Genomic DNA, 26,299 nt, shown 5'->3' on the forward strand with positions numbered 1-26,299 from the left:
TGTGCTGTATGTCGAGCATGTATAGCATATTTGACAATAAAGTTGACTTGACTTATTCATTGCCAAAAATACTATCAAGAGAGACAGAATTTTATTGCTCAAGTCGAGGCCAATAATACACCCTTTAATGTCAGAAATATCTTACAAAGAAGTAATGGGAAAATTTTATCTTGTTTACTTTTTTGAAAAACACAGGATTATTAAAATGTATTTAATTTCTAGATAAGAAGCAACTCCTGTTCCACACTCCAGTCCAGCGGTGGCGCTAATACACCGAAACAGCTGTCAACCGCCATATCAATCAGAAGAGAGAGAGAGAGAGAGAGCGTAGTGCGCATGTGTAGCGTAGAAGCTGGGTTTTCACTTCAGTGTGTAGTGCGCGAACATAAGAGAAGGAGATTGCGAGTCAGGAGTCCGGACCTGGAGCAGAAGCAGAAGCAACAGCAGCGGTACTGCATCTGAGGTAACAGGTTTGAATCCCGTTATCCCGGAAATATGATAGTTAGCATGTCCACATGTTAACCTCGGTACGTGGCTAGGCCTGTTAGCTTTCTGGCAAGTTGTGTTCTCTACTGTATATGATCATTTTTAACTGACACACTGCAAAAAATGATCTCTTGTTGAGAGAAAATATCTTTAATATGAGTGAATTTATCTATTATTTCTTATTAGAAGTTTGCTAGAACTCAAATATCAGATTATTTAGCTTACTTTGAGACATTTTTACTAATTTCAAGCCTTAAATTCTCTTATTCTATCGGCAGATAATTTTGCTCATTTTAAACACTCAATTCTAGAAAGAAGCAAAATTATCTGCCGATAGAATAAGAAAATTTAAGGCTTGAAATTAGTAAAAACATCTCAAAGTAAGCTAAATAATCTGATATTTGAGTTCTAGTAAACTTCTAATAAGAAATAATAGATAAATTCACCCATATTAAAGAGATTTTCTCTCAACAAGAGATCATTTTTTGCAGTGCAGGGTAACGTTAGCTAAAGTGCTGGTTAAGTTTTAAGCTAAAAATCACATTTAATACTTATATCAAAAGGCTTGACTAAATAAACTTGGTTGTTTATTGTAGCCCTGTGATCGCTCTATTTACCATGCAAAAAAGAAACTTTGGTGATAACGTTATTTTTGGTGAATGTTTGGCAATATATGTCATATTTTTAGCAAAATTACTCGTGTCATTTAGAAAAAGTGCTTTTTGACCCCAGGTAGCTCCAAAAGGGATGCACTTACATCATTCTTTATACCATAAAACACATATTTGGTTCCATATCATTGGAAACATAGTTAAGTTTTAATGCTGAATGCCAGTAAGTTTTCAGACTATTTTGATCAAATTAGTATGGAATTGTGTCAAAAAAATGTCCTCTCCGAGACAGCTAATTTTTCAATATAAAATATCTAAAGTGATTATTTTCATCCTAAAATGTGGTCAAGATATTGGGACATAAACATTAGAGACAACTAACACAAAGCTTACAGCCTTCTATTTAAAAGCACTATGGAAGCAGTGGATTCTGAATTGTCCAAAAAAAAATGTCCTCTCTGAGAATCACTTCATTTGTTTCTCCCATCTTACAGCAGATTACACAAAACTACCATACACATGAGTGATTCCACGCTTATGGGTACTGAAATGGGGACATGAACTTATTTTTAAAAATTCACCTAAAACCATTTCTTTTTTTACCATCAGGTCACAAAACATGTAATCTTTAATGAATGATATGTTAAAAGATAACTTTAATTTTCTGAGATGTAATAAAAACATATTTATATGCCACAGTCAAGCCTATGAGTTCCAAAATGATGTCTGTTCCATTACTTCTGTTACGATTGTCCATCTCGCGTCTGTTACAAATTAATTACAATCTAGCTCTATACCATGTTAATCTTATTGAAAGAATGTGTATGTTTATTCTACTACACATGTTTATTAATTATATTTGCTAAAACATCACCTTCCTATGTTTCAAAAAGTAATTCTACATTGTTAAAATTGAGAATATATATGTCCACAACACTTCTGTTACGTTCTGACTTTGGCATATAAATGTTTTTATTACATCTCAGAAAATTAAAGTTATCTTTTAACATATCATTCATTAAAGATTACATGTTTTGTGACCTGATGGTAAAAAAAGAAATGGTTTTAGGTGAATTTTTAAAAATAAGTTCATGTCCCCATTTCAGTACCCATAAGCGTGGAATCACTCATATGCAGTGTTGGGCACGTTACTTTCAAAAAGTAATTAGTTATAGTTACTAGTTACTTTTCCCAAAAAGTAACTGAGTTAGTAACGGAGTTACTTTGTCATAAAAGTAACTAATTACCAGGGAAAGTAATTATTCCGTTACATTTTGTTCCCCCTCATCTCATCTCATTATCTCTAGCCGCTTTATCCTTCTACAGGGTCGCAGGCAAGCTGGAGCCCCTGTAGAAGGATAAAGCGGCTAGAGATAATGAGATGAGATTTTGTTCCCCCTCAAAAAAAAATCAAATTCAATTAGTGTAATCATAATAAAAGTGAATGTTAAATGTGTTTAATGACTGAAATGGACACTTAACAGAACCAATTAGTAACGTTATCTACACTATATTAATATTTTTGTGGGACAATGTGAGAAGACATCTATCAAATGTAATATATTTTTGTAGTTATTAAAATTGTTACTAATTACTGGCCACTGACGAGGACAAACGCTTTGTTCCTCGACATAATGTGCATTGCACGTAAACACTCTTGCCTTTTATTTCAAGTAATGAAAAGTCCTGGCTGTATTTCCAGTGTGAAAGCGCAGTGCTGGGCTGACCGCTCGCCATCGCTGGCTCTTCTGATTGAAAGAGCGCGCAGTAGTGCAGTAGGCGTGGCCTACCTACGTCTGTTGTCCAAATCTACTCTGATTGGCTTACTGTGCCGTTGTCTCGCGTCTCCCCGCCCCACACGAAAGCAGAGGAAAGAAAGGCTGAATGAGCAGCGTGCCAGATGAGAACAGCTTTAATAAAGTAACGCATAGTATTTTATTGTAAGTAACGGGAACGGCGTTATAACGATGTAAAAAGTAATTAGTTAGATTACTCGTTACTAAAAAAAGTAACGCCGTTATTTCTAACGCCGTTATTTCTAACGCCGTTATTTCTAACGCCGTTATTCCCGTCACTGCTCATATGTCAAAAAATTACTGAAATCTGTTCTTTAACTTGTCCTTCACTTAAAAACTGGTCCAAGAACCAGTTTGAATCTATTTGAATTTTGAACCCCTGTGACACAAACTTTGTAAAACAACCCCTAATAAAGAGAGCACTGGTCTAAAATATGGGTTTGTACACTCTAGGTAGTGCACTATGTCCAATAGGAAGCCATTAGGAGTGGAGTGAACTTAACTGGGTGTCACGGTCTGAATTTACCAGGTAAATTTAAACTGTAGCAGCCACGGTCTGAATTTACCACAGTATAAATTTACCAACTTAGTATAATTGGGCCTAGTCTAAATTTGCCAGCCTAATATGAGATTTATGTTCATACTTGAATTATTTACACTTTATCTTGATGAATATTGATTTGTTTAAGTAAGACTCCTCATGATCATAATAATTTAGTTATTCTCTCAAATTTATCAACCTGGTATAATTAGACTCCTGTCATTGGGCCTAGTCAGAATTTACCAGCCCAATATGATATGGGATTTACGTTCATACTTGATCCACAAATAAATTATTTTCACTTTATCTTAATGAATGAATGAATGACCCGTGTTTTAGTTCCAGTTTATGCACTAAGTAGGCTGATCAGGACCAGGCAGCAGCCAGGAATGATGAACTTTATCTTCATGAATATTGATTTGTTTAAGTATATATGAAAGAACGAAGTCAGAATGTAAAGTGTTTTGAACAACTTTATTAACTTCATTTACACATATACTAATAAAATTCAATCCAAACAATTCTTGTCTACTGATAATCAAATCTCACAATTGTAGTCACAATTCGCGTTCTGTTAGTCCATAAATGTGTTGAAATGCTCGGTACAAAATCGCAGCAAGAAATGGTAAATTTAGACTTCTCGGAAGTTGACCGGGGGGAAAAAAAAATCGGTCTGCGCATGGTAAATTTATACCAGCGCACGATCAGACCGTGACATGGGTACTGTGGGGGGAACCCACTAAATATACCCAGTCAATAAACTATACAGTTTTGAATGGTGATGTTGGTTTTAATTTGAAATAAAATGATGAAAGAAACAATACAGATAAAACTAAATCTTTGATGTGAATACTCTATTCAGAATTTGGCAAAAATTCTACAAATTTGTGGGAAAATGGCGGCTTGATCTGGGACATGATAAATGGTTGACTACATCGCATTCCCTTAAAAAGGTTGTAGTTAGGGGTGTAACGGTATACAGAAATCACGGTTCGGTACGTACCTCGGTTTTGAGGTCACGGTTCGGTTAATTTTCGGTACAGTATGGGAACAAAATGCAAAACCATTTTCTTCCTCAGCACGTTGTTTATTAGACCACAAAATTGTCAATATACAAAAAGAAACAGTAAATAAATTCAAAGTGCTGCTTGGTACCAGTAAATTAAATGAAATATTCTCAAATGATTAACCACCAATGTTTGAAATTAAAAGTAATGAATTCCTTTTAAACAGTAAACAAAAGTTTTCAACATGTAAAGTGCAGCACTCAGTTCCAGTATTCCAGTAAGCAATTTTACTCCATCTTCATATTTTTTGCGAGGAAAATAAGTTTGTCCACATTGTCCGCTGTGAGGGCAGATCTGCTGGCAGTTACAATGTCCCCAGCGGTTGAAAATACCCTCTCGCTAAGGACCGAGGTAGCAGGAATGGCAAGGTAGCGCTTTGCCAGCTTGGCAATGAGGGGATATATGGGCTCATTGGTCTTCCACCACAGAAGTGGGTCTGAGTCTACTGAGATACTGCTCACTGCCTTGTATGCAGCAACCTCTTCTTTGACCAGCTGCAAAGTATCCTTGTCTCTTACCTGAGTCTGGAAGAGCTCATCAAACAGTTCGGCCATCGCTGACCTCTTGACTGGAGGAGGTGACTCAGATGCCTCTGGGTGTCCTGTGTGTGCGGATGAAGCGGCTGCTGCTGTCCCTTTGGCCTCCTCATGCTGTAAAATAAATAAAAGTACAAATATTTTTAATACAAATAAACTTAGCAAGTATTTGTTTAAAAAAATTGTGAAAGGTATTTTATGCACATTATTATTATTATTACAATACCTCTTCTTCCATGGCCACAATCTCGGTGATGAGGCTGTTGTAGATCCTGTCATGGCAGGCATCATCCACATGAGGAAGAGGTTTAAACCTCGGGTCAAGTGCTGTGCATTTGTGGAGGAAGTCTTGACAAGAGGAGTACCTGTCCTCCAGGTTTTCCCTGATGGCAGCCTTGACTTGGGTCAGTCAGTGCGTTTACATGCACATCCAAATCGAGCTACTGTCGGTAATCGAGCTAAGGGTCCCAGCAGGGGTGCCAGAGAAATCCAATCCTACATGCACACAAGGAAATCGAGCTATTGTGTGAGGTATATTGTGCACCCGAGCCACAAGTGGCGCTACACGCCCCATCGTGTTGGTACACTTCTGGTTGTCGTCATGAAGAAGAGCTATTCAAGAGTATAAACAAAGTTATCAGCAGTGTTGCCAGATACTGCTGACGTTTTCCAGCCAAAACATGTTCAAATCTGCCAAAATGCACTTAAAACCGCCCAATCTGGCAACACTGGCAGTTCCGTGTTCACCAGTTCCATGCTCAAGCTGTTAGGCTTGCTCTAACAGACTGTATGGCTACAAACTGTCCTGCGCAGACCACTGTTTTGTAAGACAACTTATTTTGCACAATTGTATATTTTTCTAAAGTCCATTTTTTGCTGCTTACAATTTAACTTATGTCTTAATAAACACACAAAGTTCAATTGTTTTGTTTTTATTGACATTCTTCAGATGTTGTGTGTGTGTGTGTATATATATATATATATATATATATATATATATATATATATATATATATATATAAAAAATAAATACAGTGACTTGTTCATGTACACAATTCACAGCTATGCAACAGCTGGACAGATGTATTTGGTGATACAGTAAGTGAGCTAAATTTTAACAGTGCAAACAATGCCACTGCCAATTGTGGATGCAGCTGTTCGGAGCTGTGGCCGCAAGGTCTCCGGTGCCTGTCGTGGCGGCAATCCCCGAACCCGGTGGTGGACACCGGAAGTAAGGGATGCCGTCAAGCTGAAGAAGGAGTCCTATCGGGCCATGTTGACCTCCGGGACTCCTGAGGCAGCCGACGGGTATCGGCAGGCCAGGCGTGCTGCAGCTCGGGCAGTTGCGGAGGCAAAAACTCGGAACTGGGAGGAGTTCGGGGAGGCCATGGAGAAGGACTATCGGTCGGCCTCGAAGAAATTCTGGCAAACCGTCCGGCGCCTCAGGAGGGGGAAGCAGTACTCTGCCAACACTGTTTACAGTGCGGGTGGGGAGCTGTTGACCTCGACTGGGGACATTGTCGGGCGGTGGAAGGAATACTTTGAGGATCTCCTCAATCCCACTGTCATGTCTTCCACTGAGGAGACTGAGGCTGATGACTCAGAGGTGGACTCGTCCATTACCCAAGCCGAAGTCACTGAGGTGGTTTGCAAGCTCCTCGGTGGCAAGGCACCGGGGGTGGATGAGATCCGCCCTGAGTATCTCAAGTCTCTGGATGTTGTGGGGCTGTCTTGGTTGACACGCCTCTGCAACATCGCGTGGCGGTCGGGGACAGTGCCTCTGGAGTGGCAGACTGGGGTGGTGGTCCCTCTTTTTAAGAAAGGGGACCGGAGAGTGTGCTCCAATTATAGGGGAATCACACTTCTCAGCCTCCCAGGGAAAGTTTACTCCAGGGTACTGGAGAGGAGAATTCAACCAATAGTCGAACCTCGGATCCAGGAGGAACAATGCGGTTTTCGTCCTGGTCGCGGAACACTGGACCAGCTCTATACCCTTCATAGGGTGCTCGAGGGTTCATGGGAGTTTGCCCAACCAGTCCACATGTGCTTTGTGGATCTGGAGAAGGCATTCGACCGTGTCCCCCGTGGTATTCTGTGGGGGGTGCTTCGGGAGTATGGGGTTCGGGGGTCTTTGCTAAGGGCTGTCCGATCCCTGTACGAACGGAGCAGGAGTCTGGTTCGCATTGCCGGCAGTAAGTCAGACCTGTTCCCAGTGCATGTTGGACTCCGTCAGGGCTGCCCTTTGTCACCGGTTCTGTTCATAATTTTTATGGACAGAATTTCTAGGCGCAGCCAGGGGCCGGAAGGAATCCTGTTTGGGAACCACAGGATTTCATCTCTGCTTTTTGCGGATGATGTTGTCCTGTTGGCTTCTTCAAACCAGGACCTTCAGCATGCACTGGGGCGGTTTGCAGTCGAGTGTGAAGCGGCTGGGGTGAGAATCAGCACCTCCAAGTCCGAGGCCATGGTTCTCGACCGGAAAAGGGTGGCTTGCCCTCTCCAGGTTGGTGGAGAAGTCCTGCCTCAAGTGGAGGAGTTTAAGTATCTCGGGATCTTGTTCACGAGTGAGGGAAGGATGGAGCGTGAGATCGACAGGCGGATCGGTGCAGCCTCCGCAGTGATGCGGTCGCTTTACCGGTCCGTCGTGGTGAAGAAGGAGCTGAGCCAAAAGGCGAAGCTCTCAATTTACCGGTCGATCTACGTTCCGACTCTCACCTATGGTCATGAGCTTTGGGTAATGACAGAAAGAACAAGATCGCGGATACAAGCGGCTGAAATGAGTTTCCTTCGCAGGGTGGCTGGGCGCTCCCTTAGGGTGAGAAGCACAGTCACTCGGGAGGAGCTCGGAGTAGAGCCGCTGCTCCTCCACATCGAGAGGAACCAGCTGAGGTGGCTCGGGCATCTTTTTCGGATGCCTCCTGGACGCCTCCCTGGGGAGGTGTTCCAGGCATGTCCCCCCGGGAGGAGGCCCTGGGGAAGACCCAGGACACGCTGGAGGGACTATGTCTCTCGGCTGGCCTGGGAACACCTCGGTGTTCTTCCCGAGGAGCTGGCCGAGGTGTCTGGGGAAGGGGAAGTTTGGGCTTCCATGCTTAGACTGCTGCCTCCGCGACCCGGTCCTGGATAAGCGGAAGAAGACGAGACGAGACAATGCCACAAAAAGAAAAGATTCATGCCGTTGTCATGATTCGTTGTCATGCCGACCGAGGCTGTTGTGTTTCCCGCTTGTGGTCTCGTCACTCGTCACTTCCGGAAGGGGCAGTGCTGAAGTAAGTAGCTCGAATACGTAGCTCAATAGGGTTTACATGCACTAGGCAGGGGCTTCAAAGTTTGGGAGAATAGCAGGGTACAAATAATTTACAGCCGGGTGCAAAATGGTAAAATGTCTGCCAGCGGCAGACATAATGCACGCAAAGCGTGCAGGGATATATATGAGAGAGATATGCAAGTACGAATTTTTCATGGGGCGGGATGGTTTGGAACAGGTCATCTAAAATTGGGATAACGTACCCGGGACGGGTATTTGAGGCGGGTCGTCTAGCTTAAGCTTGATTAGCGTTGTTACGCACGCCAGTGTTTCCCACAGAAATTTTGGCGACTATGGGGGCAAGCCATGGGGGAGGCGCGGGGGTTGTTTAAAATTGAGTGATATGTTAAATATTAAGTTATTACTGAAAAACTATTGATTAAAAAAAACAAAGACACTGAGAAATGGTCCTATAAACAACTTTACCAATATAAAAGATTACCAGGACTACAAAAATGCAGAAAAATAGGCTTTACTTATCCAAATGCTCCTGTTGGTTCAAAAGTTAAAGTGCAGAGAACCTCACAGCACAACATGAAGTTACCTTAAAATATAATATAAATGCCTCAGCTTTCATGGAAGAAAAAAAAAAACTAATACTAGTACTGTGTGCAGGTAGTCTCTCCCGAAGACTAAATTAAATAATTATAAACTAATAAAATAAATGGCTCAGGCTTCATAGAAGAAAAAAACAATTTGAACAGAATCTCACAGTATGATGCTGAAGCTGCCTAAACAGTGGAAAATAAAATACCATTTTGGCAAAAACGTTGGCATCCATTAATTTCTTGTATTAAGTAAAAAAATATGTTGCCGGATACTGCTGACGTTTTACAGCCCAAAATATGTTCAAAACCCGCCAAAATGCACTTAAAACCGCCCAAATTGGGCAGGAAAACGCGCAATCTGGCAACACAGGCGGCAGTAATGGCTGCACTCATGTCGAGGATGTAAACACAGTTGACGCGGCAACGGACATACATGACATAGTGGATGTAATTTACGTTCACAACTTTTTTTTGCTGTCAGAAATATTTAATATTAAATTTTGTGACTCGACTGACAATAGCCGGCGGCATAACAAGCCATAGCCGGCGATTTGCCGCCGGTGACCGGCTACTTTTGAGACCGCTGAGTAAGTAGCTCGGCAGAAATCGCATAATCTAGGTCGTGTAGCTCGATTCCGAGAAATCAAGTTTGGTTCAATTTCAGCCGAATTAAGGTGTATACATGGCATTTTGAACTTCGATTTCAGTCGAGCAACGGCAGAAATTCGATTCTCTCTATGTGCATGTAAACGTAGTGACTGTGGTGCTGTCCCCATCATTTGGCTCCATAGAGTGGAGAACTGTGGCTTTGAGGGGCAGGATCATGGATGCTGAAGGTGTAGCTTCGGTGCTTATGAGTGTTGTGAGAGTCTTTAATGGCTTCAGGATGACAATTACTTCCTCAGCCATTTTCACCTCTTGGTCAGACAAGGTGCTGAGTTCCTTTTTCTTCAGAGCCTGTTCTGTCAGTGCCGCGTAGACTGCTGCCTGTTGCTCCAGGTATCTTTCAAGCATGTCATAACCTGAATTGCATCGGGTGGTCATGTCCTGAATAAGACAGTGTTTCGCCAGACTACGCATCTCTTGTTTGCGCTCTAGTATGTGTGCAGCTGTTGGGCTACGGTGAAAGAGACACAACGCGTCTCACTTTACCTAGCAGTCTGGCTATTTGGTTGAGACCTGTTGCTTTCTGAGAGGCGAGATTAATGGTGTGTGCAAAACACCCAATTTGGGGGCCCATTCCAGCTTCAATCACGGCATTTACTATATTCCGGGCGTTGTCTGTTGTTACGGCAATTGTTGTTCCTGGCCTCTCCAATTTCCACTCCAACGCGGTCTCTTTCAGTCCCTCTGCTAGGTTTGTGCTGGTGTGTTGTTCGTACATAGCCCTTGTTTGCAGGACGTGGCTAGCGATCTTCCACTTAGGGGTGATGTGATGGGCAGTCACTGTTATATAGCTCTCGTTAGCTCTGGATGTCCATCCATCAGTTGTGAGTGCTATCGCACATGCTTTTGATAAGTCTTCGATGACAGTAGCTTTGGTTTGTTCATAAAGGTCTGGAATGACTTTCTGGCTGAAATGTGGACGACTGGAGACTTGATAGCGTGGTTCAGTCACCTTTAGCATGTGTTTAAATCCAGCATTCTCAACAACTGAATACGGTCTTAGATCCGATGCTATAAAGACGCCAATGGATGCTGTTATGGCTTTAGCCCAATCTGAATTGCCAGGGAGAGGGTGCTTGAATGCAGAAGTCAGCTGCGTTTGCACTACCTTTTTTTTTTTTTTTCCTTCCTTGTCGCGGTAATCTTAACACTTGGGTGGTGCCGTTTCAGGTGAGTTAGCATGTTTGACGTGTTGTCCGAAAAATAGCCAACCCCAGTAAAACAGTGTCGACATACCGTCTTCGTTTTGTCCACTTGTCTTTCTCCGTTGCAGTATTTCACTGGGAAACCGAAGTGTTCCCAAACGGGAGATTTTAACGACAGGGGAGGATCTTCTAGCTCCGGTTGGTCGCTAGCAGTAGCCATAATGTCAAATCAGATACACCATTCTCTGATACAACACCTCCACATGGTCACAAGAGCACGAATCACGAACGAGTTTCTTTATAAATATTAAAGAGTCTTCCCTTTACTACTCCAATCACGTACAGGTATCCTCATGAATATTATGCCGCTTTTCCACTACAAACGCGGCTGAGTCGGGCTGAGCCGTGCCGTGCTGAGTCGAGCTGAGCGGGGCTGTTGGAGTTGCATTTCGACTACAACCGCGCTGAACCGTGCTGGCTGGAAGTGGGTGGACACATTGGGTGGAGTTAGCGAAAGTGGGTGGACGTCAGGTGATGTCGTTAAGCAGCGCAAACAGTGACATCAGTGATCTTTTAAGCGGTAGTCTCACGACCCGGATAGTAAACAATAAACATGGAGGACATGGAGTCGTTAGTGTTGCTGGTCTTGGTGCTGTGGCTTGTTGTCGCCGACAACGCCAACAGATACTGGCAAGAGCGTATAGATGAGGCGAGGCGCATAAGGCTTCAGAAATTCTCGTAATTCGTAATTCTTCTTCTTCCGGGTTTGCGGTGTTTACAGATCCCAGCGCGCTCACGGGGCGTGTGTGAGCGTGTGAGGACACTCCTCCTCACCAATCAGTGCACAGGGGAGTGTCTGCTCACGCCCCCAGCCTCACTCGGCACGGTTTGGCTCGCTTCAGCCCCACTCCAAAACCGTGCGAGTTTTAGGGGCTAAGCAGGGCTGAAACGAGCTGAGTCGTGCCGGTTTTTGGTAGTCGAAACGCGAGCCGTGTCGGGCTGAAGTGAGCTGAAAAAGGGTAGTGGAAAAGGGCCATTAAAGAGCCAGATGTAGTGGCAGCATATAAAAACACACATAAACTGACTGTACAGCACTGTACCGTACCGAAGGTCTGTTTTCCAACAGTCCGGTATGAATACATGTACCGTTACGGGCCTAGTTGTAGTCCACTGAAAAGTCTACAGTCATCACTAATTGTATTTTAAGTTGTAACTTTATACACCTAAGGATTGGTGCACTCACAGAATAATCATAACCATTGATTATTCTGGACGTTTGGACATTGAGATCGTGGAGGAGTACAAATACCTGGGTGTTCACCTCAACAACAAACTGGACTGGACAAACAACACAGATGTCCTGTACAAGAAGGGCCAAAGTCGTCTCCAGCTGCTGAGAAGACTGAGGTCTTTTGGTGTGTGCAGGACACTGCTTAGGACTTTTTATGACTCTGTGGTAGCATCAGCGATTTTCTACACTGTGGAAGTTCAGAGAGGGACAGGAAGAAACTAAGGTGGTGTTTACATTAGACCATATCCGTCTCATTTTCGTCACGGATGCACTGTCCGTGCACGTTAAAACGCCGGGAAACGACTCCACAGGTGGAACAACTTGAATCCTCCAGGGCCCACGTATTCAACCCAGTTCGTATCTGATCCGGTGCTGTGTAAACATTGAGGAACGAGGAAACGCTGTGCTGAGCTCTAGCTGACGTCGTCATTGGACAACGTCACTGTGACATCCACCTTCCTGATTCGCTGGCGTTGGGATCACACACACAGCGGCTCAGTCCCGAATCACTGCTCGTGCGCTTCACTCGCGCGCTCTGTGAGCTGCGCAGGGCCGGAGTGCGCACCCTCCAGAGGGCACTCGCTGTTCAGGGCGGAGTGATTTGGAGCGCAGGAGGAAGCGCTGAGCCGCACTGAGGTTTATTTACACATTTCAACTTATTTACCTCCTTCAGGCGCTTAAACTCAGTGAGAACATGAACATCACAGCCAGGTGTGTTTATCTGCTGGAGAAGGTGTTCGCTTGCCATCCTTCCACTTGCAAGTGGTGAGTGACTTGCGCATGCCCGATATGCACTGGGATCATGTGACGTGCCGTCTAATTAGTCATGTGATTAGCGTATCCGTGTATTGGCGTTGCTGTGTGCACACGAATCGTTTTAAAAACGTTAATCTGATGATCCGCTGATACGGTCTAATGTAAACACCACCTTAATAAACTGGTCAGAAGGGCTGGCTCAGTCTTGGACTGTCCTCTGGACTCCATTGAGGTGGTGGGTGAGAGGAGGATGTTAGCCAAACTGACCTCAATCATGGATAACCCCTCTCACCCCCTACATGAGGCTGTGGGGGCTTTAAGCAGCTCTTTTAGTAGCAGACTGCTACACCCATGGTGTAAGAAGGAGAGATACCGCAGGTCATTCATACCTGCTGCTGTCAGACTGTATAACACCCACAACTTGTAATGTAGCAGCAATAACCTGTTTGTCATTTTATTTGCACTACTTCACCACTACTACCTCATCGATGCAATTATGTGCAATAATATAGGTCTCAAATTATTTTTTACATACTTATATACACAGTCTACCTGTAATGTGCAATTTTTTTTTTCTGAGCCTCTCAATAAGGCAATATTTCTATACTTTTTCACTGTAGATAATGCAAATAGCTCTCTGTATTTAATCTTTCATTTGGCTAATTTTTATTTCAGTTTTATTTATCTGTATGACATTTTCTTGCTACTGTAACACGTGAATTCCCCCGATGTGGGATCAATAAAGTGAATCTAATCTAACCGTAATAAAACATCGTGCGAAATATTTGCTCACCGTTGTAACTCCATTTTCCGCAAAACCAATACGATCGTGTGTTTTGATCTAAACAGAAAGCCTCAGGGTCAAGGTCACTACCTCACCAAAAGTAGGAACTTAAAATCACTATGCCATATAAACATTTAGTTATAAATCTGCGATTTAGTTTTTTAAAAAGAAAGCTGAAAGTTAGGTATAGAATATGTTTCTTACAGAATATGTTCCGATGGTAGCTGGTCTTGTATGAATTTCTGAGCTATAAAATGAGTTGTGGTCTATTTTTTACCGTAGCGTGTTATTTGTGTGCGGGGAAGGACACACATTAACAATCTGAATGTGTAGAATGGAATTTTCCACAACAACAGTTAGAAGTTGATCGTGCTTCCATTTGCGGTCTCTCTGTTACGCGGGTGATCTATTCGGACGTTATCACTGAAAAGGTGAGTTTTGACAGTTTTATTTTGTTTTAGTCTTGCAGTATAAGGCAATAGAATGTTTCTTTTTCATCTTACTTTCATATTTCGTAGTGTTTGCGCATTTTTGGCCAATATTTTGCAACCATGGTCAATTTAGATCGAACTTTTGATAGAATCTACGGCCAGTCATTTTGCCCCGCCCCCGCCTCGCGCTCCATCCGGTGCGGTAGTGATGTCCTGTTGCTCGCGCGCCGCAGCAGAGACCCGCGCGACCTTCAGCCGGTACAGTCACTGTTCTTTTACCACCGCCATTATTCTCATCTTTCCAGTGTGTTCTTGATTTTTCCATTGTGTCCTATTTCGCCATATCAAATACCCAAACTGTATCATATTATTCATATTTAAGTGAATAATCAATTCAGTCATCATAACTTGGCATTTTTAACCCAAGCAATCAAAAAGAGGAAATTTTATTCAATATTTTCACTCATCTGTGAAGGAGGGCCTTTAATTCTTCACACTGTAAAATATAATAAGTTGACTTTACTTAAAAAAAATATGCAAAGTCGTTGCCTCAAAAAAAGTCATTTATGTTGATTTAGATAAATTAGATTGGGTTAACTTATTTTTTGTGAGTTTGCAGTACTCAAATTAACTTAGATTAGTTTGATTACATTAACTTATTTATTTTGAGTTTGCAGTACTCACAAACTTATATTAATTTGATTACATTAACTTATTTATTGTGAGTTTGCAGTACTCATCTTATATAATTTTGATTACATTAACTTGTACTGTAAACTTAAAATAAATAAGTTAATGTAATCAAAATTATATAAGATGAGTACTGCAAACTCACAATAAATAAGTTAATGTAATCAAATTAATATAAGTTTATGTGAGTACTGCAAACTCAAAATAAATAAGTTAATGTAATCAAACTAATCTAAGTTAATTTGAGTACTGCAAACTCACAAAAAATAAGTTAACCCAATCTAATTTATCTAAATCAACATAAATGACTTTTTTTGAGGCAACGACTTTGCATATTTTTTAAGTAAAGTCAACTTATTATATTTTACAGTGCATGATGTAGTTATTTTATATGAAAATAAATTTTACAAAAGCATTTGAATTGTAATCAAAAATTTCCACAGTGGAGGCCAGATAAAGCAAGATTTATTTATTTTTATTTCGAACATGTATAAAAAAATTTAACTATTTGTACATACAAATGAGAGAAAATGAGAAATTGAAAAAATAAAATAAAATAACAAAGAGCTAAGACATTACAAAACATCGCACATTGTTTGAAAAAGGAGTGGGAAGAAGTACAATACTTTTTTAATTTCCCACCCCTTTTTAACTGCCCCGAAATCCAAACTACATTAATACACCTATAAAAAATATATACCGTATATACACTTGATGAATATCTATATAAATATATAATTACAAATATATACCATAAATATTTAATTACAAAAATAAAGAAAAAAATAAGAATAAAGATACTATCTTTATTCTTACTAAACATGACAAAAGAAACATTGAGTGTTGGGTAAATGCAAAAAAAATAGTAAAATTATAAAATTTATTTTTTGACCATAATGTCCCAAATGAGAGACCAGTTTCTGAGATGGACCCATATGAAATGAACTACAAATTTAGAGATGATAAATTAACAAATTTGCATAAATTAACAGGTTTGCAGAAATATAGTTAACATAAGTGTATTACAAAAGGTGCAGAGGTGGACGAAGTACCCAACTTCATTACTTAAGTCAAAGTACAGATCCCACTGGTCAAATGTTACTCCAATACAAGTGAAAGTTGTCCAGTCAAATTTTTTCTTAAGTTAAAGTACTGAAGTACTTGCTTTTAAAAATACTTAAGTATTAAAAGTACATTTTCTGTCAAAGCATTGTTGTATTATTGCCACAACACTTACAAAACCTAATGCCGTGACCAAAGACAGAAATGTGAATTCACAAAATGAATTTCGGGTTGGGGTTTTTTTTGTTTGTTTTTTTGGTTTTATATGAAAGAATGTCCCTTTACACACTCATCCAGAAGGGTAATTTTGCACAAGGGCATCTGTCTACAGCAGAAAAAAATAAAATAACAAAATGCGTCTGGAAAAATCCCAAGGGAGTCTGGAGCCAGAATTGTGACATCACCTGCGGAAGCACCAGCGGGCTGCGAGACCCTGCATGGTTTCAGTGCACAGCCTGTGTAGACCAAGTTTAGCAGCTAGCGATTTTGCATTGAAATATGGAATTGTCGCCTGAGTGCAATGTTACTTCACCTTTGGATGAAGAATATAACGAGATATCAGAATTATTTCTTACCCTGGCAACAGTCAACTTGTGAATTGCCAATTTTCTTGGTCTTTTTCTCGGCTCTGCTTGGTCCTTGGCTTCGAGGGCCTCAGTGGATGCGGCACTTCACCTTCTGTCAGGGGAGACGAACACGGCTGCCTCCTTTGGTGACGCTGACACAGATGGAGACGGTGTTGCTTTGGGCATTCTAACAGATGGAACTGCGTCTTTTTTCAGATCAAGTTGCCTCACGAAGCCCATTTCCCACTGCAAATAATTCTCAAAGTCGTCGGGCCTTGTGAAGTGAGCACCGCAAATAATGCTGCAGTCTGTAGCATGTAGCCAATTTTTCTGGGTGCCTCACACGAAGCGCTCCCATTTCTCTCTTTGTCCAGTCTTTTGGAAAACCATGAGTACTAATCCCATCAAGATTGGTGTTGCTACACCCTCCTATGATACATCTGTTAACCATTTTAATAATTACGCGATAACGTTAAAGAAATTTGCAGAAAACCACCAGGTCGTTTTCTCAAACAAACCAGCGCTGGCGTAGGATTCAGAGGGAGGCGTCCCGCACGTGACATCACGAAAATCAGTGTTTCCCAGGAAACCCAAATGCCAAGTTTTTTCAGAGGCGGACCAATTCGCCTCAAATGGCTTGATTTCAAACTGAATTTTTCTGGTATTACGCAAGATAAAAAATTGCACAAAATGTGACAGATATTTGACCAAAGTTTAATATAAAATAGGAGAATTACATTGATCTTGCTCCTGAATTTACCCGTGATATGCACTTTAAGCTAGCTAGTCAGTGAAACTCCACCTGACATGCTAGCAAACTCCTTTTCAAACTCAGTCATATTGGGTAGCTAATGTTACTAGAAAAGAGAGATTTCTACATTCTGTTTATTTGGCAAGATTATGCTAAAACATATTCCTGAAAGGACTTCAGATAAGTTAACATTATTCATATTAGCGTAACTGTTTTTACATGCTAACTAACAGTGTCCAAGTTAACTAGCTATGTGTAAACGTTAGCCGTGGACAAGGCGATGGCAGCTTGGCGGGCAAATCCGTAGAAAGTCAGACTAACCAGACTGTGTTGCTATTGTAACATTACTGCTAGCTCTAAAAGCACAGACAATTGTGCTTTAATGTTTTCTGTGCTTTTAAAATGAACAGTGGTTCATTTTAGGCGAACAAAGAAAGCATTTAAAACAAAACGAATCTTTAATCCTTTCAGAAAACTGAAACCTGGGTTGATGGGCCATGGGTGCGTGCATTCCCCAGAAGAACCGCCTCCTTCCATTCTGCCATCAACTGATTGTGTTAAATAACGCTACTGAGAAATCACTGAACTTGATTTTATACAGTCTATGGACGTGACGTGACCCTAGTGATTATTGATGGACTGTCCAAGTGTCACCTGTGAAAAAAAACAATCACGTTTTAGAAAAAAAAAAGAAAAAATATCCATGTTCAAAGCTGCTTCATAGTAACGAGGACCTTGATAGAAATGTAGTGGAGTGAAACGTATATTTGCCTTTCAAATGTAGTAAAGTTAAATTCATAAGTTTCCAAAAAAAAAAACCTCAAAGTACAGATACTCGGTGTACTTAAGTACGGTACTCAAGTAAATGTACTTCGTTACTTTCCACCTCTGCAAAGGTGGTATTGCACGTGTAAGTATTGCACAGGTATTATTACCAGTATTGCACAAGTAAGTCTAGGGTTTCCCATACATAGACCATTGTGTTGCGCAGCGCCACACAATGGATTCCTATTGCTACACAATCAGACTTGCGATTTTGAAAAAAAATTTCTGTTGCGTATCGTTCCGTTCATTCATAGTGCTCTTTCTTCTCGTTCATGTGTGCGCGCACACAGAGCGAGACGGGGAGGCGTGTACACAGGCCTGCCGTTGCGCATATACCCGGACTGCAAGTAGGCCTGTTAGGCTAATTAAAAATAACGCAGCCTTCCCAATTCGCCTTCCAACCCCTTATTTTAAAAGGTAGCCTACGTCGTGCTCGTGATGAGCTTTATCATAGCCTTCTTGGCTTACAGGAAATGGACATCCCTGAGTCAGGCTATAAACCAATTCTGATGCAGACAATAGCAGCTTGACACGAGGAACCGGCCTTATCGCATTATCCCGCTTCAGCAATGACTTCCCTTATGATAGGGCACTTGAGGTTTTTTTTCAGGAAGCCATACAGAATTAAATGTTCTGATAGGGCATGCAGGCTTTGCACCAATTAGGGTAATGCTTTTTCATTATTGTTAGTTGCCTTGGTGTTACCTTAAGTGGTTTCTTACATCTAATTATATTTTATTATTATTTTGTTACATTATACTATTTATTTCATTTTAGTATTGGTTGAGGTAAGTGTTGAGTTCAATATTTTAAAATAAAAACCTCCAGCTTGTTTTTTGCAATTTATTCCTTGAATGTCAACTAAAGAATGATTGATTGCCACCAAAAAGGCAAAAAACTAAGGTAAAAACCAGAGATGCACCGATTGACCGGCTGCCGATCGGAATCGGCCGATTTTTCACGTGATCGGCCATGACCGGCGACCGGCCGGTCAAAATTAAAATATGCCGATTTTCTGCCGATCAAAACTTGTGTATCACATAGAGATGAAAGTGGAAATACTCGTAATTCGCAACTAAAAAGACTGCAGCTACACTGGCAGCTTGAACATGCTTTCTAGTGCGATTGTGTTGCGCTTGCGCAGAACAGTGTCAGTCCTACACACCTAACTGGCTCCGGCGCGCGTGCCGTTAACAACAACAACAACAAAAAAAATTCACTATATTTGGATATATTATATATCCAAATATAGTGATTTTTTTTTTTGTGTGTGTGTGCCAGATATTGGATGTGAAAAGAAGAAAATGTTTGTGGTTGTGTGAATTTCCCATTACAGGAATTAATACGTTAGCCTATTACCAAACATCTAGTTAGATTTGTACAGAGAGAAAGAAAAAAAAATGTCTTTGTTTTACAATCTTGGTTGCACTTGACTCCATTGGAAATTACTCTACAAATACACATTTGACAAAGATGATAGAATGGCTATGGTATGACTGGAAATTATTTTTGTATTTTGATACTGAATGAAGAAACGGGTTGTTCTATAAGGCATAAGTTTTCAGATCTAAACAGGCTTATGAAAGTGTGTTCCATAGCAGTAGGCAAATAATATATGAGGGGGAAGTTGTTTTTGTGCCAGATATTGGATGGGAAAAGAAAAAATGTTTGTGTGAATTTCCTATTTCAGGAATTAATATGTTAATACCAAACATGAAGAAAGATTTTACAAAGAACAATGTCTTTTTGTTTGTTTTCAACCTCTGAGGTGTTGAAAATTTATTACTGAAAATCTGGCAGAATGTTCTATTAAAGAAAAGATAAAAAGAAAAGTCTTTGTGTGTGCTGTGAAGTGGTTTGAAAAAATGAAATCAGAATCGGCCAAAATCGGAATCGACAGGTCACACTCCATGGAAAATCGGAAATGGCCCAAAAAATTGCAATCGGTGCATCTCTAGTAAAAACTAAACTTTAACTTCAATTTTGGTGAGTAATTTTCATAAATTTAAAAGACAGGTTTTCCACCAACATCAAGCCCAGCAAACTAATGGCCTGCCCTGTAATGTAAAGTTGGGTCGAGGAATGAAACCAGGCAGGGTTCTGGTAAAAAATTGTTTTAGCTGTCTTCTCTTAAAGAACTTAAAGGAATTTAGATTGAACTGAATAATCTCAAATGCTTCTTGTAGCTTTAAAATAGTCCCAGCAGGTGACGCTGAAGAAAAATACTGTGTTTGAACACCGCCCGCTGTAAACACTTTGCATACACCCCAATGACCGACTCCACCGACCGCCACGACACCACCGCGCACGATTCCCTCATCGGCACAGTGGAGCACCACAAATTACTACCTGGTCTGTGGGAAACACTGAAGTCAGGATATTGCACGAGCCATTTTATCAGTGTGTAGCCAGCAGTTTGCTGTAAAGTACTGATAGTCAGTGCACACAGTATAGACCCCTTTCACATGACGTCACCGCGCCGCGAGATTTTGTTAGGCGCCATATTGCAAGACCAAGTACATGCACTCACAATATAAAACAAAGTACGAGCGAGAGTAAAGTGACACGATGGATGATAATTCTGGTTATGTGAGTACATTACCAGCTGCAGAAAGGGCACGGTATGTGCAGAAACTGGCTGTGATTGATGGGTTTGACCCATATGATAAGACTCACGGCAAGGGAGAATGGAAACATAAGGAGGACCTGACACCAATTCTGCCATCTGTTTGCTACCCAGACATTGTAAACTATTTGTTGTTTACACCCAGTGCCTACACTCAGTGTTCGAACTATGCCGGTATTTTCGGGGGGTCCCTTTTTTTCCCTTGGGGGGCGCTTGCGCTTGTCTCGGAGCGCGGATCTCCAAACACATGAGAAGCCTATCTTACGCACATATCACGCGGACTCCACACACGCATCGCGTCTGAAGTCATAACTCATCAGGGGAAATCGTGTCCGCATTGGCATGTTCAAAAAACAACCTCACGTCAACAATGATACCACACGCAAGAAAAAAAAAAAACAGTCAGGCTACTCAACAACCAACCTGGCAGCAGCGAGCAAGCCCCAAACCATCCTAAATTATTATTATTATTATTATTATTATTATTATTAAATTGTAGAAGTCTGGGAGGCTTGCTCCTCATACAGTTATCAACTTGGGGCCAATTTAGCATGTTTTAAATCTGAATTTCTTGCCTTTGCTTACCTCAAAGTGTCCGCAGATCATGCACAGACTTATCCATTATATCCACAGTTTTTTGCCAAGTCTCACACAGGTTTCTTTCAAGTCTACTGTTGGGCCACTAAATCATAAATAAAACAGCTCAGATTTGTTTGTTTAAGTCGTTTGCCACTCCACTTTATTCTCGTGGGTTCACATACCGCTGCTGTTATTTCCCCCTAATCACGAGTTTGTTGGTCTTCCAAAATGGCGCAGGGTCTATTTACTTCCGGTTTCGGGTGACGTCAGTGAAAGGGGGTCTATACGTTCAGAGGGGTTTCTATGGATGTAGAAGTGATCCGGACAGTATTGTTGATTATTGTGAGGAGTGTCTGGTGCTGTGCTTGGTGAGGTGCCGGTTGTACAGTCTCAAAGCAGTAGGGAGGAAGGAGCTGCTGTATCTCTCCTTAACACACCGCAGATGGAGGAGCCGGTCACTGAAAGAGCTGCCCAGTGCTGCTACTGTCTCCTGCAGTGGATGGGAGGTGTTCGCCATTAAAGTGCATATCACGGGTAAATTCAGGAGCAAGATCAATGTAATTCTCCTATTTTATATTAAACTTTGGTCAAATATCTGTCACATTTTGCTTTACTACATTTGTTCTGACATCCGATCTGGAAGTTAAACCTAGACTCATCAGGGTTTTGGGTTTTTTTTAAAGAAAAGGGGAAGGGGCCCCTAGCCACTCATGTGGGGAAAATTAGCACATCAATTAGTAAAAAGGGGAAAGGTGTCTGATAGGGTTAAAGGCTCATTCCAGTCATCATGTGCCCACATGGCCAACTAATGGCCTGAAGTAGGACGTACCAAACGGTAATTTTGTCCCAAAGCCATATTTGGGGCCCTCCTGTACCCCCACCAAAGCTCTGAGTGCCCTGAAACTCTCCAAGTACACAGTACAGTTCCCAAATATGATGATAAATCAGTTGAAGCCCCATCAACATCAAAACTTTCCAAGATATGGACCCCCAAAATGTCAAAAAAATTGTCATTAAAAAATCCACTTTTAAGGGGTTAATATCTATAAAGTTAGTAAACCTGTGCTATTTTTAGGTGCAGAATCAGACAGGGCCAGAATACATAGATGTAGCAATTTACAGGTCTATATTCCCCTTAGAACAAAAGATATGGGCCTCCAAAAATGCTTGCAAATTAAGTGTACAATTCCCGGACCCCAAAAGTGGGCGTGGCACCCAAACTTTGAAGGGCCAAAATTCAAAAACCGTTCCAGCTAGGAAGCTAAAATTTTGGATTCTTTCTTTTGACATCATAAGGCACTAATAAAATAAATATCAGGCAAACTGAAGAGGTGTCACTGGGGAGGGTGTGTGAATTGACATGGAATGACCCATTAACCAAAGCTAGCAAACGTATACGTGATCTGTTAACAGGACTTCTTGTAACATTAACTTACCATCGCAGAAATAGCAGCATGGTGAGCCTTTAGATGCTTCTTGAGGTTGGTCGTATTCTTGCCATGTAGTTTATAGCCACAGCGTGTACCTCTGTCTCCCACTACAAGGCATTCCGTTTTATTTTCTGCTGGATTATGTGTAAAGTATGTCCATAAATCATCGCGTCTTTTCCGCCCACCAAGCCCTTGTGCTGGCGTTGCCGCTGCCATGGTCCATGAACTGTGTGGCTGCCCCAGTGTGCACTGTGCCTGGACATGCCTGGTGGTGGGCATGGCCAAACAAGGACAGGATGCAGGTGCATTGCTGATATTTTCAGCATTTGGCAGACAGGTTGCACGTGCCGTTGGAGGAAACGCCATGCGTTTTGATAGTCCTATAGCCAACCCACTAACCTTTTCGTCTCGTCAATGAAAACGACAGATACGTCTCGTCACATTTTCGTGATCAAAGAGTTATGTTTAGCTCGTCACTGTCTCGTTTTAGTCATGAGAAAAAGGTGCGTTAACGAAATAATTTTGTCATCGATAATGAAAACAATACTGCTCCAAGAGACATTCTGGAGTTGTGTATATCTGCAATCCTCTTTCTCAGATCTGCACTGAGCTCCTTGGACTTTCCCCATTTTACTGTGTGTTGGTCAATCCAACGAGTGCTGTAAACAAATCCTTTTTATGAAGGCACAGAGAAGCTACCAGCTGTGGTCACTCATGATCACTAACAGGAAGTTAAGAGGCCTTGGCAAGGTAAGAGACATTTTGGAAGTTTCAGCACCTCTGAATTAATAATCTAAGTGAGCATATGTAAATTTTTGACCGTGTGTATAATTTTGACCCTGTGTTGATTTCAGAAAACCCAAAGAAAATTAAAACTTGTGTAGCAAATTGTAGTGGGGGGGTTTGTTTGTGTTTTGTTGGTTTTTTTAATTAAAGATGTATGCTGTACAATCATTCTGCCACAGAAAAAGAACAGTTCAAAGAAATTACTGAAAGCCCAAATATCGCCATGACATTCATATCCAAGATGACATTCATTACACACACACACACACACACACACACACACAGAGTTATGGTCAGTAGTTGACATACAGTGACATGAATGTCATCTTGGATAAGAATGTCATGGCAATATTGATAACAAACCTTCTTATCTTTCCAAGGCCTCTTAACTTCCTATTAGCTTCAGTACACACACTATGTGTGTGTGTGTGTATGTTTCCTTTCACTGGAACTAAGAGGCCCAATCTTGTTCCAGCATGACAGTGCAGCTGTATTCAAAGCAAGCTTCATGAAAATATGGTGTGTTAAGTTTGGAGTGAAAGAATGCATGTTCTGCACAGAGCACTGACCTTCAAGGCCTCTGCATGCTCTTGCGACAAGGCTTTCGCAGATAGCTTTTCGCAGACAGTTGTAATTTATTGTTGAGCGGGGAGTAATAGGCGTGCGCGATGTTATTCACCGCTACAACGCAAGGGGGCGCGAAATCGCGAAATCGCTAGGAGTAGTTGGTGGGTGTGGTTAGTGGAGTGTTTATCCTCCGGTTACTTATAATGACTAGAACTGGAGTCGTATAGATGTACGTACTTCCTCGATCAACCGCTCTTCATGCTGCTCCATCTTCGCTCGTGTTTTTAAAAATGGCGGTCGTGAAAACAAAACAAACCGGGAAAGTAGGGAAGCGGAAGTGCGTGTACAGCGGATGTAGAGTGGACCAATCGGAGCCCTCTTGTCTGCGACGCTGTCTGCGAGGCTTCTGCGGTGGTCACAATTTTTGGGAGGTGCGCGCAGAGCGTCTGCGAAGGTGGGGGGGCTACGCAGACGCTATCTGCGACACCGTCTGCGAGGACTGCGTTGTCAGCATAAATTGGCCTTAACCTCACTGAACATCTTTGGGATGAACTGGAATGCTGACTGCCTTTGGACCTCCTCATCTAACATGAGGCCAGATTTTGGTGTCATGGTCAGGTATCCACAAACCTTTGGCCATAGAGTGTAGGTGTTTTAACAAATCAGTTTGCTCTTAAAGTTAATAGTAGATAGATGTGGATTTGTCTGGAATGAAAACTTGAATCAACACTAGGGCCTTTGCAAATAAGAAAGCCAGCCCCTGACATTACTCCGAGTGCCACCCTTCTGTTGACATGGGCCTGTATGATTGTGTTCTCAGCCCATACAGATGTTTTGTACTGCTTTATTTGTAGGTCTGTCATGGATGCCTTGACTGAGGCCCTGTCTTCCAGCTTCTGTGTAACCAAAGAAGCAAACAGCACTTCAGCCCCGCATCCTCGCCTGGCTCAGTACAAGAGCAAATACAATGCTCTGGAGCAGAATGAGCGCAGGAGGAAATTCCTGCAAGAGCAGAAGCAGTAAGTATGGTGACTGTTAAAGCTTTTAATGGTGTTTATTCAAGTGTTCATGAAAGTCCCATAATTTTTCCGAAAAATTTGCAACCTACTTGTGCTCCTGAGTACATGTATTTTATGCTTAAAAAGACTGTAAACCCTGACTAGATCAACTTCAGATCATATAATCTACAACTCCAAATCAGAAAAAAATTGGAATGGTATGAAAATTGTAAATTAAAAAAAAAAGCAATGATTTCTAAATTTACTTTGACTTGTATTTCATTGCAGACAGTATGAACCAGAGATATTTCATGTTTTGTCTGGTCAACTTCATTTCATTTGTTAATATACATCCCTGCCTAGATTTGCAACACTTTTTTTTTATTTATTTTATTTTTTATTTTATTTTTTTAAGTTGGGATTGAGCCAATTATGGCTCATAATGAGGTAAAACAATTAATGATGTGATTTGAAACAGGTGATTAATCCCTCCTTGAATTGCCACCTTAACATGGTGGAGGGGTTTGAGTGCCTCAGGGATTCTAGGAGCTATGTTGTCAGGGTAATTGCCCCTGGTAGGGTCTCCCAAGGCAAACCGGTCTGAGACAAGAGGTCAGACAAAGAGCAGTTCAAAAGGACCCTTATGAAAGGAAAAACAGGTATCCGAGTACCCTTGCCCGGACCAGGGATACCGGGGCCCCACCTTGGAGCCAGGCCTGGGGGAGGTGCTCGTTGGCGAACACCTGGTGACCGGGCCTATGTCCATGGGGCCTGGCTGGGCCCAGCCTGAATGAACAACATGGGCCCACTCTCCTGTGGACCCACCACCCACAGGAGGTGCCGTAAGAGTCCAGTGCACTGTGGATTGGGTGGCAGCCAAAAGTGGAGGCCCTGGCGTACTGATTCCCGGCTGGCAAAACTGGCTTTTGGGACATGGAATGTCACTTTTCTGGTGGGAAAGGAGCCTGAGGTTGAGTGGTACTGACTAGATATAGTTGGGCTCACCTCAATGCATAGTTTGGGCTCTGGAACCAATTTACTGGAGAGGGGTTGGACTCTCTTCTATGTTGGAGTTGCCAGGGGTGAGCCTATTGGTAGCCCCCCAGTTTGGTGCATGAACATCGGAGTTCTCCCCAGTGAATGAGAGGGTTGTTTCCCTGTGCCTTCGGGTCGGGGAACAGTCTCTGACTGTCATTTACGCTTATGCGCCAAATGGTAGTTCAGAGTACCTGACCTTCTTGGAGTCCTTGAGTGGGGTGTGAGACAGTGCACCATGAGGGGACTCCATTGTTTTACTGGGGGACTTCAATGCTCATGTGGGCTATGACTGTGAGACCTGGAGGGGTGTGATTGGGAGGAACGACCTGCCCAATCTGAACCTGAGTGGTGTTCAATTGTTGGACTTCTGTGCCATGCATGGTTTGGCCATAACGAACATCATGTTCAAGCATAAG

The 26,299-nt window shown here is 41.9% G+C and overlaps 1 protein-coding gene across 1 annotated transcript in view; it reads left to right on the plus strand.

Moving 5' to 3' along the window:
• The first annotated feature begins 325 nt into the window (after window positions 1-325).
• The window catches only part of snupn (snurportin 1), a 48,032-nt gene continuing 22,058 nt past the window's right edge, over window positions 326-26,299 (plus strand). Inside the window, exons 1-2 of the mRNA XM_060914379.1 lie at window positions 326-463; window positions 24,702-24,866. Of these exons, the coding sequence (XP_060770362.1) occupies window positions 24,709-24,866 (158 nt within the window). The 5' untranslated portion in view covers window positions 326-463; window positions 24,702-24,708. The remainder of the gene's footprint in view (window positions 464-24,701; window positions 24,867-26,299) is intronic.

Source organism: Neoarius graeffei, chromosome 2 (genome assembly GCF_027579695.1).
Source record: "Neoarius graeffei isolate fNeoGra1 chromosome 2, fNeoGra1.pri, whole genome shotgun sequence".
Classification (NCBI taxonomy): domain Eukaryota; kingdom Metazoa; phylum Chordata; class Actinopteri; order Siluriformes; family Ariidae; genus Neoarius; species Neoarius graeffei.